The following is a 17,081-nucleotide window of genomic DNA, read 5'->3' as shown; positions in this document are numbered from 1 at the left end:
CAATACTTTGGCCACCTCATGCGACGAGTTGACTCACTGGAAAAGACTCTGATGCTGGGAAAGGTTGGGGGCGGGAGGAGAAGGGGACGACGGAGAATGAGATGGCTGGATGGCATCACCGACTCTGTGGACAGGAGTTTGAGTGAACTCCGGGAGTTGGTGATGGACAGGGAGGCCTGGCGTGCTGTGATTCATGGGGTCGCGGAGAGTCGGACACGACTGAGCGACTGAACTGAACTGAAGATTTCTATTTATGATTCCTTGTAATACTTTCTGATCACCCCAACCATAGAGAACAGAGCCTCTGGAAAACCACATGATTTGCCATGGTTTCAAGCATCACGGGTAAGGAGAGAAGGCAGGCTGGGAACTGCTGACTGCAGAGCCTGCACCCTCCAGTGAAGGCCTCCTACACTGTTCTCAGAAGAGGCTACAAGCTTATGCTTAAAGGATGAAATAAGACCCTGTCGTCGTTTTAAGTTAGAACTGGTGATTTCGAGCAACTTAGAGAGTGAAGGACATTAAAAAAAAAAATAAAGTGTTAATTGCTGGGTGACTTTGGGATCAAATTGTAAACTATATTAATTTGTCTAGAAGATGGACACAGTACATTACACAGGGCTGTTATTCCTTATTAAAAACAGCTAGGCAAAATGAATGACTCCTTTACTACTTATCATCCTTGTACCACACGTACCTATTTAGCCAAAATTGGTGCTTTTAAAATCCAGTCATTTCCCTCTAAAGTGTTTTAAATGTTGCTTGCTAAATAGCTTCAGTCACGTCCAACTCTTTGCAACGCTATGGACTGTAGCCCACCAGGCTCCTCTGTCCATGGAATTCTCCAAGCAGGAATACTAGAGTGGGTTGCCATTCCCTTCTCCAGGGGATCCTCTCAACCCAGGGATCAAACCCGTGTTTCCTGCGGCTCCTGCATTGCAGGTGGATCCTATACCACTGAGCCACCGAAGAAGCCATTTAAATGATGGGTTACAATTTTAAAAAAACTTAAAAAAAAAAAAAGAATTTTAATAGAACAGAAAGTATCACATGGAGTAAAGATAAGAATTTTATGTCCTAGATCATATTGTAAAATATATGTCAGTATGGGTGATGGTTAAAAAAAGACCAAACATCACTGTAGGGTAAACAGGATTATACTTAGAACCACAAGAGCAAAGGCACATTCTAATTTGACAACATTGATGGACTTATTAACTGATGTGACCCTTGGTTTCAGCCAGTGTTACATGAAAGGAGCTATTATAAGTAACTCACATGGGCAAAGATTTTATTCCAAAACCATTGTACTTTTATCTTCAAAAAAAAAAAATTTATTTTTAGAGTGAGAACATGTCATATTTTAAAATCCTGGTTCATTCAAGGTAAGTAGTCTTGGTACAGGATACAGTCAAATCATGATACACACTTCAGTGGTTTTTATACTGAGTCACATACTTAATATTAAGGCACATTTTACTGAATAAAAAAATAAGTGTTAAGTTCTTGAGCTTTTAAATTAGAATTTCATAAAGTGCTTTTCATAAAGTTTTATATATTACAGTAATTAAGTGTATATAATTTCCTTAACGAAGGCACCTTGAAAAGGATTGGCACGTGGCATTTTGTCTTGCCCTTTTTTTTTCTTTTTGGTAGTTTCAAAGTTTCTTCACATGTCTTCTCTTCCATTGCATTTAAATTTTCTTTAATAATTCACCACCGGAACAGGCAGCCCTATTATAGAAAAGGTGAACGAACTTTAACTGTCTCTTCAAAGATCAAGTTTTAGACAGCTTTAGGAGTTTAGCAATTTCTCTAGTGTACAAACTGATTCCTAATGGTTTAAAGAAAATTATATTTGAGTGGCAAATTTGAACCATCAGGCTAATTCAGAGTCCATGATTTGAGATGGTGTTCTAAACACACGTTTTATCTCCAGGGTTTTCTGCTGTTTTCTCAGGTCCATCTGGATATAAGTTGACAGCTGTCACAGGTATAACATTCACTTTATCCAACTGAAGAATTCCTCTGAAATATAAAAATTAAAACTAAAGTAAGACAGGGCTACTTTGAGGTTATAATTAAATGTATACCTGGGATTAGGTATTTTTGCTTCATTTTATTTATGACTCATAAATATTATGATATATTTATTTATGACAAACTAATTGGTTTGGAGGAGTAAGAGGAAGTTCCTTAGCTGGTACTCTAGGAGATGACAAGGTAAATTGTAGATCTCCATTGCATACACAGTCCTAGATTTGCACACAGTGGGCAAGAGGACTAGCTAGGCCCAAGCCGCTTTCTAATCAGTACTCCACTGGCATGCAACCAGAGATCTCTAGACAGCATTTCTCCTGTTACTCATAGCTCAGTTGGTAAAGAATCCGCCTGCATGATCCGATGGAGAAGGGAGAGGCTACCCACTCCAGTATTCTTGGGCTTCCCTTGTGGCTCAGCTGGTAAAGAATTCGCCTGCAGTGCAGGAGACCTGGGTTCGATGCCTGGGTTGGGAAGATCCCCGAGCGAAGGGAAAGGCTACCCACTGCAGTATTCTGGCCTGGAGAATTCTATACAGTCCATGGGGTCCTAAGGAGCTGGACACGACTGAGCGACTTTCACTTTCTTTCACTTTTTCCTGTTGCTGAAACACCTTGCTGTCTCCAAAAATTTATTGCATTTTAAATTGGTCCTTTGCAGTTGAAAATACATAGTGAAGCCCTCGTTTCATTCCTTTCTTATTATATACAATGCATTTTCCGTTTTAGACACTTGTTTCCTTTCTCTCCAATACACTAAGTTCTTACAGAACAGAGTTTGTCCTGTCCACATGTGAATTCCCAAGACAGGTGTCTTGACCATATACGTATCCAACAAAAGTCTTTTAATTTTGCTAAAGCCAAAAGATGGGCTAGAAAAAAAGAGATATATTATTCACCCCCCCACACTCATCTTACTCTTCCTAATTTTTCTATTTTCTACTCTACAGTAAATACAACTACTTTTTAATTATTAAAAATGCTAAAGGTGATAAAAAATGAGAAATACTTACTTGTATTCACAAACTGGGAAGAGCACCTTTAAGATGGTTATTACTATAACCGCTCCTATAATTCCAACCACCATAACATTCAAAAACATAAAGAATATAGGGAAAATACTGCTCCAGAACCTGCATAGATCTTTTCTGAACTTTTCCATCCACTGACACATCACCTAAAAAAAAAAGTTTTTATTAGATACGCAAGTTTCATTTGAGCTCTAAGAAACTTTAAAAATTATGTTCTAGTTTTAGGTAATGGTAACATTTATACATCTTGACTGTAATGGTGGTAACATGGGTGTCTACACTTGTCAAAACTTATCGAACTGTACATTTTAAACAGGTGCATCTTATTTTTTAAATGTAACTCAAAGTTATTTACAATTTAAAAAATTACTTTCTAGCAAAAGAGGCTAAATGTTTGTTACATGTTACTATCCTTTACAACTATTCATACATGTTGTCTGACTATAAAGGGCTTCCCACGTGGCACTAGTGGTAAAGGATCCGCCCGCCAGTGCAGGAGATATAAGAGACATGGGTTTGATCCCTAGGTCAAGAGATCCCCTGTAGAGGAAATGGCAACCCACTCCACTATTCTTGCCTAGAAAATCCCATGGAGAGAGGAGCCTGGCAGGCTACAGTCCCTGGGGTCCCGAAGAGTCAGACATGACTCAGTATCTGGGCATGCATGACAAGAAGGCCAGTCCACTTATACAGAATGGACCTGTCAGCTATGTGTTTCCCGTATTTGAAAGACAACAGAAGGAAAGAGTGACAGACATATTCGTAGCTTTTGGAGCCCTATGGGGAGTTCAGTTCAGTCACTCAGTCGTGTCCGACTCTTTTCGACCCCAGGCTTCCCTATCCATCAGCATCTCGCGGAGCTTGCTCAAACTCATGTCCATCAAGTCGGTGATGCCCCCTGGTGATGGGGAGTTCACTGCGTACTTCAACAGTGATAGAAGAAACTTGGGCATGCTTTGATGCAAGGACTTTGAAGAGTCTGTTCTTCCTTGCTCCGAGGGAGATGGAGTAAGATTAGTAAGGGCACCAGAGTTCAGGCATTCAAAAAAAGTGACTGAGGTTTCTCCAGTAACCCAAAGCAAGCAATCCTAACCTTCAGCGAGAACCTCTTCAAAGAATCATCTCTGGAATCTTTTGTTACTAAGCACAGATCCTGCTCATTTAAGTGTAAATTATTTTGAGTAAGGGGCCTAGCTAATACAGAGATCGCACCATACTCTCTGAACCCTGATTTCCCAGTCAGCAGTATACTATTATTAATCATATGTGAGTACTTAACAGGTGCCAATGTGTATTTACATTTGCACCCATCTTATTTAAATGCTTACAACAACCTCACAGAAAAGGTATCACTTTATGGACCTTTGCTGTACACATAAAGAAAAAGCTTAGAGAGGTTAGGAACCTGTCCCAGCTGACACAGCTAGTCAGTGGCAGAACCAGGATTCAAACCTAGGCAGTCTGATTTCAGAAAGTACACTCAACCACGTGTGCTAAGTCACTGTACAAGGTCTTGAGGGGACTGTGCGTGTGTGTACATGTATGCATGCATGAAGTCACAGAATAAACAGACCAGTGGGGATATGAGAAAGACCCCCAAACAAACTGAAATCCAATGCCTTAACCATCATCATCTGACTACATTACTAAGAAGGAAAACAAGAATACCTAAAAACGTCACATTAAAACAGTGATGAGTTCATCATTAACAATGTCCTATGGATCCAATTCTCATGGTTTCCACCTCATTTTAAACGCTAGCACTTATTTTCTTTACCATAACCATAAATGCTTGTAACACATATAAAGATAATCCCAAATACCTGATTTACCTTATATGAAGATGGAGGCTCAGCTCTGAGAGGAGTTTCAGGTAATTTGCCAGGTAGAGCTTCATTTACAGTGGTTTCCACATTCCTGATAAGATACTGGCTGGTGGTCTGCAATGAACTAACACTTTCCCCTGAGAAGGAAGAGCCAAGTTACCAAAATGCTAAGCACGTGCTGGTGACTCTCCCACTAGTTCTAGGATTACTACACCTAGGATGTAGTAACATTTAGGATGGTGAGAACATCCATTTTTTTCACGGGAGAAAAACATTTGATTGTTTAAATTTAAATGCCAGAAAGGAACCTCAAATTAGGACAGGAAGAAGGGTGCTACAGCAGTTACGATTCTGTCACAGAGAAAGTCAAATTTTTTAAGTTCTGTGTTTCAGTGGAAAAAATGATATTTCCTCTTCTAAATGAACTTAAGTGAATGAAATTCTTATTATGTATTTTTAGATGATTTCAGCAAAATGTCCCTCTGTCAACAGCACAGACCACATTTTACAAAATGGGTACATAAAGCAATACGTGTTATAAAGCATTTTTAAAAGAAGCTTACTTCTTTTAATAAAGTTAATATGTTTATATTAACTATGATGAAAAAGTTACCAACTAAAGAAATCATTTCCTTAATACCTTAAACAATGGTCTTTGAAAGTACCTTTTTTGGAGAGGTTGGGAAGGGTGAATAGAATGTCACTGTCTCGGGAAATCGAGTAGAGCATGCTTTCTTCTAAAGGCAGGGTGTAGTTTGAACGTCTGACTATTCCCTGATTCTTAACTAAAATATCAATTTCAGTAACATCCTTTTGTTGAGCCTATGAAAAAACAGAAGCAATTACTCTTTATTTTGAATAATAACACAACCTGGTAAGAGTCTAAAACTGAATTTTCTTCCCTGATTTCTGAAACTAAAAAACCTGTCCTAGTCACAGAATTAACTTTAAGACAATTAACTTGCAACTTGAATCACACACAGTGTGCTTCAGCACTCACTATTAGAGGCCTGCTCTCAGTTTCGTTTCACTGACTTAAGAGAGACGTGGCCAGAAGAAATGGCAGAAGCTACGAACCAAATTCAATCTCTTCACTTACTTGCTCTGCTTAATAATGATCATAATAATTTTAAGGGATATAAACATGTATGAATATATTTTTTCAAATTAAGACTTCAAATTCTAAACAAGTAAATGCTAAAACAAGTAGACAATTCTAAATGATTGGATACAGGCAACATGAGTGTAGCTTCTTTCCTTATCAAGTCAGAAATAAATAACTGAATGTGTGCATAACACTGAACACAAATCTTTCGTTAATTCCCAGATAGCAAGCATACTATCTTACCTGTTTCCCATCTATCTCTACTATCTCTTCTTGAATGACAATTAGTTGCAAACTTGAACCAGATGTCATAGGCCACTCATGAACTAAAATCCTTACAGTGACAATTCCAAAATATTCTTTTTTCTCCAAGTTTTCCAGATTTTCATTCTTCACTGTTAAAAGAAAAAGTAGTGATAGCTTTCAACAAAAAATGCCACCAAATCAGTTACTGAATTTGATCATTTTGTTGACATTTACATGGAACAAGACAGTTATATACCATTATCTTTGCCTTTATTTCTGACCTCATTAATGTTTCAGATCTATGAAAACAAACACAACTTGACAAATCCCTACAATTCTTGTACTCATTTAACGGGAAAAATGCCCGATGACTTTCAGATTTTGTATGGAACTTCACATTTGCCACACCTTTCCTATTCTTTTACATAGATTGGCTATGAGGAAACAGTAAGGTGTAACTGTTTACAAAACAGGGTGGAAGATACAGACAATCTCAAGTTTTAGAGAGGTGAGCACATTCATTCATCCATCCATCCATTCATTCACAAAATCCAGTGATAGAAAGGGCTCTAGCAGTAAGGACACTTGAGGGTTTTTGTCAATCCTCCCGGTAAGCAACTTGTTAATCGCTGGGGAGGGCGGGAAAGGGGATGAGGGAGGGAAAGCCCCATAATTACTCCCCACTAACAAACGATGGAGCGGGATCGGCTATTGGCCCTTTTCCTTCTGGTTGAGAAACCCCACCCCCACCCCAGCAGCAATGGAGGGTGGCAGTTGCAACTGGTTTATAAAGCTAAGGAGTGCTATAGAAAAAGATAATAGAAACCAAAAAAACTGCTGCAAAAGCAGCATTTTGTTTCCGTTTTTCAAATGTCATTGTCTGAGAATTATCCACCAAACAGGAACCCAGATGGGTACCCTGCACACAGGCCCAGCTGTTTACGCCTTTACAGAGCTGGTCCCTTGATCCAGCATGCTCTCCATTACTCTCCTCCCTTAGGTTTTTAAATTTCATCATTTTTTGATGTGGACCATTTTCAAAGTCTTTATGCAATTTGTTACAATATTGCTTCTGTTTTGTGTTTTGGTTTTTTGGCCATGAGCATGTGGGATCTTAGTCCCCCGCTAGAGACTGAACCTGTATCCCCTTTATTGGAAGGCAAAGTCAACCACTGGATCTCCAGAGAAGTCCCCTCCCATACATTTTCAATAAACTCCTACTTAATAGTTCTAGATACCATATCCTTAAAATGCTGAGTTCATGCCTTTTTCAAAAAAAAAAATTAAAGCACTAACAGTGTAGTTCTTAGTTTGTAAACCTGTCTCAACCAGGCTGAGTTCCTTGAGAGGATACATTAAGTTCTTATTCTACAGCCTATGTGAAGTAGTGATTACACCCAGAATTATAAATACATAATTTAAAACAAATACCTGGTCTAGTGGTTCTAAACCCTAACTACATATCAGAATCAACTGGGAACAGTACAGATGCTAAAGCCTCACTCTAGTCTTAAAATCTCAGGGGGTACAGACTAACATTTGTAAGTTTTAAACAGGTACATACATTTTTATTGAGAAACAAGTGGCCTAACCCCTGGTCTCAATCTAAGTTCACAAACCTGTTCCTCCTTGACTTTTCTGTTTCTGTTAATAAACCCCTCCCCCTTCTCCAAACTACCAAGGACAAGAATGACTAGGTCACCTTTGACTTCTTCATTCACCCTCTGTAGCCAGTCAGCCGCTCCCTTCGGACCATTCCAGATCCAAAGTACCTCTTCTATGTGTCCCAGCTCCACCTACCTCCCCACCCAACACCCAGTCCATTAGCTACTTACTCTTAACATATTTACCTAACTCTTCTCCCCTTCTGGAATCCCTCCCTCTTCAACCATTCACAGGATGGCGCCAGGTTAATCTCGCCGTCACAGGGTTTTGATTGCCCAGCGGCCTTGCTAGACGCCTTCGGCGGCACCCCGTGGCCTCTCTGGCCGTTCTCCGCCTGGTCCTCCCCCTCAGGCTCATTACTGTGCCCTCTCTCATCTGCCTAACCTCCCTCACGTCCTCGGAGACTTCTCACTGGAAAGCTTCCCCTGTCTCGTGGTCCATGTCAGTGTTTTCACTGTTTACCCAGTGGTCTCCCTCAGGGAAGGGTAGGCTCCTCGTCAGCCTACTCGTATGCCCAAAGGCCAGTGACTAGAACAGAGACTCAACGGATGAGAAAACGCAGTCACGTCAATACATCAAAGCGGACTGATGTATGTGACTCTTCCTCCAAATCTGTAATGGCTGCTACAGAATAAAACTAGTAACAACAAGAGCCCTCTATATTCTGACTTTCTCACTGAGGGAGACTGCTTTCCAAAATGGCTCTCAATGACTCTTGCCCCTCCAGCCTTCATGACCCTTTGAAACTGCCTTCCATGGAGTGCGAGCTGGACCCAGACACTTGTTTCAAACAAAGAGAATACGGCACACGTGCTGGAATGTCACTTGTGTGATTAGATTATAAAAGACTGTGACCTGTGTCTTGCTGGTATGCTCGCTCCCTGACAGTCTCTCTTGTTCTGTGATAAAGCCAGCCGCCATGTTGTGAGATGCTCTACAGAGAGGCCCACGTGGCAAGAACATGAAGGAGCGACTCCAGCTAACATCCTGTGAGGAACAATTCACAAGGAAATGAATCCTGTCAAGAACTACGAGTGCTCGGAAGCAGACCTTTCCCAGCTGAGCCACAGTCAGAGGACCCAGCTAAGTCAAGCTCAAATTTATGACCTACAGGAACTAGGCGATAGTAGTGTCACAGGCTACGACGTTTGGGTTAAACTGTTAAACAGCAATATAACTAATACATTTACAAAGAAGAAATTTTTTTAAGAATTAAGGACAGAAGACTTTGCTGTAGATTCCTATAAAATGATAAGACAGTCTTTTACTTCAGCTTTCAAGGAAATAAACTCAGTGCAACTGGGATGACTAGAAAGATGACTATAATAAATAAAACAGGCAGACTGCCGCCCCACGTCAAATTCCTAATACATACAACATCAGTTATTCAAGCCAGTAACTGCACTTCTTTTCCTCACTATGATGGATTAACTTGCAGTACACCAATCTCTCACTGAGAACCAGAGAAAACATGGAAAAACATGAACGCACACAGAGACACTGAAATCTGCACTGAGAAACTAAGCAGAATTCTTTAGGCAGAGGGAAAATAACTCCAGAGGGAAACACAGATGTTCAGGAAGGAATGAAAAGCAATAGCAAGAGTGACTCTGAGGGTAAGCACAAAAGAACATTGGACTACAGGAACACACTAAGAACAACTTATGGCGCTCAGGGTCCAAGAATCCAAAGAGGTGCTCGCTTCGGCAGCACATACTAAAATTGGAACAATACAGACAAGATTAGCATGGCCCCTGAGCAAGGATGACACGCAAATTCATGAAGCGTTCCATATTTTTCAGTATACTAACGCATATATATGGAATTTAAAAAGATGCAAATGATAACCCTCTATACGAGACAGCAAAAGAGACACAGATGTATAGAACAGTCTTTGGGACTCTGTGGGAGAGGGTGAGGGTGGGATGATTTAGGAGAATGGCATTGAAACATGTATGTTGTCATAAGTGAAACGAATCACCAGTTCAGGGTTGATGCATGTTACAGGATGCTCGGGGCTGGTGTGCGGGGATGACCCAGAGGGAGGATAAAGGGAGGAGGGAGGTGGGAGGGGGGTTCAGGAGGGGGAACTCATGTGCACCTGGGGAGGATTCATGTCAATGTATGGCAAAACCAACCAATATAATGTAAAATAATTAGCCTTCAATAAAAAAAAAAAAGAATCCAAAGAGTTCAAATTCATGAAAATAGCAACGCAAAAGCAGCAAGGAGGGCCATTCCCTGGTGGTCTGGTGGTTAGGACCCAGGGCTTTCACTGCCATGGCCCAGATTCAATCCCTGGTCAGGGAACTAAGATCCCTCAAGGCACAAGGCTGAAAAAATAAAAATTAAATTAAATTAAAAAATTTTAAAGCAGAAAGAGAATAAATGGAGTTTAAGTGTTCTAAGATTCCTGCATTGGTTAGGAAATTATAAAAGTACGGGTTTACCGATCTCAAGGGTAACCATTAAAAGAACAATAATATAAAACCCAACAAGATAGACGGGGGCAAAGAAACAAAAAGTAAATAACCCAGAAGAGGACAAAAAAAGAAAAAAAAAAGAAACAGAACAAATAAGACACAGAAAACAAATAATTAAGATAGACTATCTAAATCTATCATTTATTACATTAATGTAAGTAAATTAAAATCCCAATTAAAGACAGAATGATAGCCTGAATAAAAAAAAAGAAAGAAAAAAAGAAACCACAAGTATATGCTGCTTGTAAGACATTCAACTTAATTATAAGGACCCAGGAAGACTGAAAAAAATAGAAACATACCACAAAACAAACCACCACCCTCCTCCATGCCCAGCCAAAAAGCAGTTACTGGTAAAATAATATATTTAGATAAAGCTGATTTTAAGGCAAGAACATCACTAGAGATAAATAAGAACATATTATAATGATAAAAGAGTGGATTCACCAGAAGACATAACAGCTCTAAATCTGCATGATTCAGTAATATCGTATGTCAAAATACATAGAGCAAAAACTGACAAAACTGAAAGAACAGACAAATGTTCATTGTGCAGATTTTAACATACCATTCTCAGTAACTGACAGGACAAGCAAACAAAAAAAATCAGTAAATCCATAAAAGACTGAACGTGATTAACATATTTGACCTGAAAGATAGAGAACATCATATCCAACTAATTACATGATTAACCTTCTTTTCAAGTACATATGGAAAGCAACATTTATTAAAACTGACCATGTGTTAAGCTATACAGCAAGTCTCTAAATTCAAAGGGTTAAAATTACACAGCTTCATCTCTGAGGATAGAGGTAGAATCAGTAAAAAAAGAAAAAAAAAACCCCTCAGTGTTTGAAAACTAAGCAGTATACTTCAAAATGACTCCTAGGACAAGGAAATATCACAATAACTGGAAAACACCATGAATGGAATGATAATAAAGACACATAATGAATTAAGTATAGGATACAAGTGCTCAGAAAAATATTTACTGTCTTAAATCTATATTAAAACAGGTAACAGGAATATTATACAAATTTCTCATATTCTTTATTTCATTCAAACAATGGATATATTCCAATATAACATTTTGCTTGTCTTGAAACAACTCAAGATTTTTAAAGGTCAAAAAGGAAAATGTAATACAGACATAAAGGCAGAAGAATCAGAAAGACAACCCACTTTTCTCTTTGTTTTTTTACAAATGTGAAGAGATTTTGCCTTGCTTATAAATTCCCATTTAGTACCTCCAGACACATTCTTACATTGCTATTAACCTGCCAGACATGCAGTTCCGAGCAACATCAATGCCATGACAGAGAATATGTGAAAACACCAGAAATAACCAACATTAAGTAGGAAAAGAGTTTTAAATCCATTAGTGTTATCATATACTCTAGTAATGATGTATATTATTAATTTAAAATGGAAATAAATAACGTCAAAGAATTGTATTTCACTTATTTAGTGTTATTAAAAACACAGAACAATTATGGAAATAATTTAGCAGTACTCACCTATCAAAGTCTGACAGCTTATTCGGGTTACACCACTATTTACAGGGAAGTCATTTACATATACCTGTCCACTCTCATAGGTTATGTTAAGAACAACCTTAAAATAAAGCAGCATATACATTAATTCCAATGGTTTACAAATGATGACAAACTATGTCAAAATACTTTACCTAACTAAATGAGGTGTACAGACAAACAATAAAAGTCTGCATGATACTTAGCTAAGTGATATAATGAAAGCATGACAAAGACACACCTGTTCTTTAGACACCTCCCCATCCTCCAGGGTGGTTACATTAATTCTGATGCTGTCCTGCAAAATAAATACACAAATCAGGTAGGGATGCATTTGCTGAACCAAGCATAACTCAGTTCATTCTCTTCTCCCTCAGTTATACTTACTGTATGATCGCTTATGACTACATTAAAAGAACACTGTTAAAAAACTCATCAGGGAAAAAAAAAACAGAACTCATCAGTTTCATTTTTACAGCTCTTTTGTGTGTGTGTGGGGGGTGGCTTTCAGGATCTTAGTTCCCCAACCAGGGATGGAACCCAGGGCCCCAGCAGTGAAAACACTGAATCTTAACTGCTAGACCAGCAGGGAATTCCCTTTACAGCCTTTTAAATGCCATTATTCACAATTTCAACTTTTCATAATCTATACACTTTATCCAGTGGCTCAGAGGTTAAAGCATCTGCCTGCAATGCGGGAGACCTGGGTTCTATCCCTCGGTCAGGAAGATCCCCTGGAGAAGGAAATGGCCACCCAATCCAGTATTCTTGCCTGGAGAATCCCATGGATGGAGGAGCCTGGTGGGCTACAGTCCATGGGGTCGCAAAGAGTTGGACACGACTGAGCAACTTCACTTCACTTCATACACTTATCCATTTAATATGAAATATATCATGTATCTGAGCATGTACTATGCAAATATAGAGTTTAAAAGAAAAGATAAACACTCACGTTATCTTCTACCCAGGAGCAAAACTAAAATGTCATTCATATCTTCTAAGTCCCCTGCATGATTCTTTCTGTCACATTTCCCACTGCCCCTCAGAAGGAATCCCTATACTGTCTTCCATGTTAACATTTCTTGCTTTCCTTTACAGTTTAACTCCCTGTGTTCTCTTTCTCTAAACAACCTATTGTTTAGTTTTATCTGTTCCTGAACTTTATAAGTGGAATGATATTGCATGTATTCTTCTGGAACTTCTTTCATTTAAAACAGCTATGTGGGCAGATGTAGACACTTTTGTTTTCTCACAGCACTGTGTAATATACCATCAATTTATTTATTTGTTCCATGAGATTCGACATCAAATGTTTCCAACTGTATTGTTTTCGCGTACACACTTGCTCTTATCCTTAAAGGTGTCTTCCAATGCCCATGGACAAGGACTTGGGGTTCACAGTTTCAGTGCCTCTCATGGCATGCGCAAAGACAGCCTACTCAAATATTTAAGTTTATTCACGGGATGCTTACTACACAGAAGACAGCACTATTTTAAGTATTCAGGGTCACAGGAACTATAATTTGTTATCTGTAAATGAAATTCTTTCCTAACTGTATTCACAAACGTTGTTATCCTAGAATAAAAAGAAGACTCCTCTTAAATACCTTTTGGGGGTGTATTCTTAATTTTCAAAAGAAAAATTATTCATAAACATCAAACTAACATACCAATGTATTTCCTGGCACCATGAGCAACCCCAGTACTTTATATATTTCTAACAAATGAGAGACTAAGACGGTGATTTTATGGGCTGAGTTTATTGATTCCTGGGACAACTTGATAAAGACGATACTAACATGGAAGTGCATGCCATCTATTCAGGATGACTTTGGTCCACTTCCCAACTCCCAGAGGAGCCCAGGAAGCTTTAGGACTAGTGATTCCTCAGCTCCAGCCCACTTTTCTCCTGGCCCATCCTTATCTAGAATTAAGTGTGGGTTAGAACAAGTGAACTTATCTCTTAGAACAAACTAACATTCAATAAACCATCAAGTTGCTGGCTGTATCGTTTTATGCCCAAATTTCAGTCAAGAATTCATTCTTTCCAAACTAGATGATCTATTTGAAAACTGTAGAGTACTGTTCTTCTAACAGTCTGGAGATAAGCCTCCAGTGATGCTCTTCTGAGAAACTTTTTTATAGCTTCTGCCTTTCAGTAGAGAACATACCCTATATTGTGAGTAATTTACTGCACTTACATATATCACTTGCCCAGTAGAACTGGGCCCACTGTCTTTGGAAAAGACAATGAACAGACACGGGCACACAATATTTTCCAGAGGGCCAACTCCAGTTAAATTCTTTTGGATCCTCTTGAGTGATTTCACAACAGTAGAAACTCTCATCCCTTCCTGCCTCCTAACCCAAAGCTCAGAGCCAGGTCATGTTTCTTGTTCTTTCCGAGAGCCTCTGGAGCTGGAAGTACAGGCCTGTCAGCCAGGGCAGTGTACACTCAGAAACGGGTGGCAGAACTGAAGTCTCTCCCCACTCATTTTCAATTCTCCTCTGATTCCGTCACTCACAAATGCCCACCTGGGACAAAATGGCTTCCTAAGAACAAAACCAGTAGATCCCTGGCTTAAAGTAAGTCTGAGGGAAATAAATGAAATAAATACTTACACACATAAGAAATAAATATTTACACATATAAGAAAAGAAGCGTCCTCTGGCTGCCTCCCTCTCTTTGGTGACCAAGTCATTTTAATATTAGAAGAATGAACTGTAAAAAAATTATTATTTCACAATCTGTGTAACCTCAACATCTGACAACTTACATGTGTCAACAAAACAGAAAAATGCTTATAATCCAATAAATCTCAGTGACTGAAGAGATACACAAAGAATTTTCCTGATTTCAACCAATTTTCTTACATTTAGGTCAGGTGGGATACGAAGATAAATGAAAATGTGTGTGATAAAGCAAGCATGGTAAAATACAAATGGTAGGCTGAGTTGGCATTATTCAATATGGTATCCACTAACCACATGTGACTATTTACATTTAATTAAAACTAAACAACATGTTAAAAACTCAGTTCCTCAATCACACTGGCCACATTTCAAATACTCAATAACCACAGTAGTCCAGTGGTTACCCTGATGCGAAGAGTTCAAACACACCATTGCTGCACAAAAGTCAACAGAACAACTCCTATCAAATATGCACGACCACTCTAAAACTCTTTCAAATGTTCTGTACCTTTGAAAAGTTTCACAATAATACTTCGAAAATTGTTTAGATTCAGAGGCCTCAGCTTCCCACATACACCTTCCAAGGAATGAGATTCTCCTCCTAGGAGTTGCAGAGCATTCATTTAACCAACGAAATGAGTAGATCTGGACTTTCCAAAAGCAGACAGAAGTCATAAGGAGAACTGAAATGAACAACTCACTAAGAACCCACAGTATGGTGTATTACCAGCCTGCAGTCTAAAAGGCAAGCATATAATTGGAATAGACTCAAAGGTCTTTGGGGTTCATAAGTAACTATGATAATATAAAGTCTGGAAAAGGGGTAACCAATGACTCTATTTCCAGGACTCTAGGAATTACTTTGGAGAAGGCAATGGCACTCCACTCCAGTATTTCTGCCTGGAAAATCCCATGGATGGAGGAGCCTGGTGGGCTGCAGTCCATGGGGTCGCTAAGAGTCGGACACGACTGAGCGACGTCACTTTCACTTTTCCCTTTCATGAGTTGGAGAAGGAAACGGCAACCCACTCCAGTGTTCTTGCCTGGAGAATCCCAGGGACGGGGGAGCCTGGTGGGCTGCCGTCTATGGGGTCGCATAGAGTCGGACACGACTAAAGTGACTTAGCAGCAGCAAGAATTACTTCATTTTAATTTGGTCTCGATCTCATATTCATATTTTCGAACAGCTGCAACTGTCATCCACTTCGGATATAAGTGGTTTTGAGAGGTTGGGATGGTGCCGCTTCTTGGAATATCCCAAGAGAACTGAAACCGAGGTACGCTATTACTTTTGTAGCAGGAAGGGTAACGCCGTAACTCTTAAAACAGTGACATTTATGGTGTTAGCCACCCCTGAATGCTGGGTATTCAGGTCTTGATTTGTAAGAAAAGGTGCACCTATGTCGTTTATTTTCATTCTGGGAAAAAAGAATTGTGAAGTCTTCAGACTTCTCCCCCATCACACATTCAACGGCTGAGAGGCAAACACTGGTTAAGGGCAGCGAGAGTCCCCCCACCCGGGCAAAAACAGTAAGAACCAGTCAGTCACCCTTCAGTACAAGCACGCGGTGATGCGCAAACTTCAGCCCACCTCGGGGTCAGCTGGATGGAGAGCTGGCTGGAACGCTCTGCTGGGTCCTCACCCTCGAGCTTTTGATTGGAGCGTTTCTACCAGGTTTCCAGCGGATGCTGGCGCGCCCGAACCCACCGCGCTTGGGGACCGGCTCCTCTAAACCTCCCGCTAAAGGCAGGCCGGCAGCGGCAGCGCAGGGTCTCCCGTCTCTGCCTCTGCGGAGCCCGGGCACCCGGAGCCCCGCGCGCCGGGGGCAGGCATTCCTTCCCGCCGCCCGCCGGCGCAGACAGGTGGCCTGGAAACGCCCTCGCGCGCTCTCGTTGAGCAACTTCCACGTTTCCCTAGCACATAAACAGTGCCTCGCCCCAGAGCCCGGCTCTGCCCCAAGAAGGCGCCATTACAAAAGGCTGTGATCGGCGACTTTCGACGGCAAACGCCCGTCGGGACGGCCACACCGAGACTACCGCAACAAGCAGTGTCGCTGCGCCGGGCTCAACCACGCGATAAACAGTCCCGTTCCCTCTCGCCTCCCTCGTCCCCTGCCGCCCCCGTTTCCTTGGGTGCTTCTCCCCACCACTCCCAGCGCTTGGCGGGCCCGATCCCAGTCCACGGCCTGCCCGCAGGGAGGCGGGAGGCGTCGATGCGGACGCTGCCGTCCCAAGTCCCCGGCCCGGGCTTCTCCCCGAGGATCCCGGCCGAGTCGCGTCCGCCTAGCCCTACCTTCGGGGCTGGCGGCAGGAGCGGCGGCTCAGGGGTGCCGGTCGTCAGCCACCCGGTGGCTGGCAGGGCCGCGAAGAAGAGCAGCCGGAGAGCGAGGGGCGCCCGCGCAGCGCCCTCCATCTTGGACAGGCCGGGGGCGGGCGGCGGGCGTGGGCCTGCGGGAGGGA

At 40.9% G+C, this 17,081-nt stretch overlaps 1 protein-coding gene and 1 non-coding gene across 2 annotated transcripts; one reads left to right on the top strand and one right to left on the bottom strand.

Moving 5' to 3' along the window:
• Positions 1-1,311: 1,311 nt before the first annotated feature.
• Positions 1,312-17,081, bottom strand: GINM1 (glycosylated integral membrane protein 1). Its single transcript, XM_055432967.2, has 8 exons — positions 16,915-17,081; positions 12,169-12,225; positions 11,913-12,009; positions 6,245-6,396; positions 5,562-5,718; positions 4,903-5,033; positions 3,053-3,216; positions 1,312-2,028 (listed from the first exon to the last, which is right to left on the bottom strand). The coding sequence occupies exons 1-8, from the start codon at positions 17,032-17,034 to the stop codon at positions 1,917-1,919; spliced, it is 990 nt and encodes a 329-aa protein (XP_055288942.1). The 5' UTR covers positions 17,035-17,081; the 3' UTR covers positions 1,312-1,916.
• LOC129561360 (U6 spliceosomal RNA) lies at positions 9,607-9,711 on the top strand. Its single transcript, XR_008686979.2, has one exon. It is a non-coding gene; the product is annotated as a U6 spliceosomal RNA (small nuclear RNA).

Source organism: Moschus berezovskii, chromosome 10, assembly GCF_049115385.1.
Source record: "Moschus berezovskii isolate FMDL1 chromosome 10, NW_MosBer_1.0, whole genome shotgun sequence".
NCBI classification, from domain to species: Eukaryota; Metazoa; Chordata; class Mammalia; order Artiodactyla; family Moschidae; genus Moschus; species Moschus berezovskii.
This window is presented reverse-complemented; position numbering and strand designations above follow the sequence as displayed.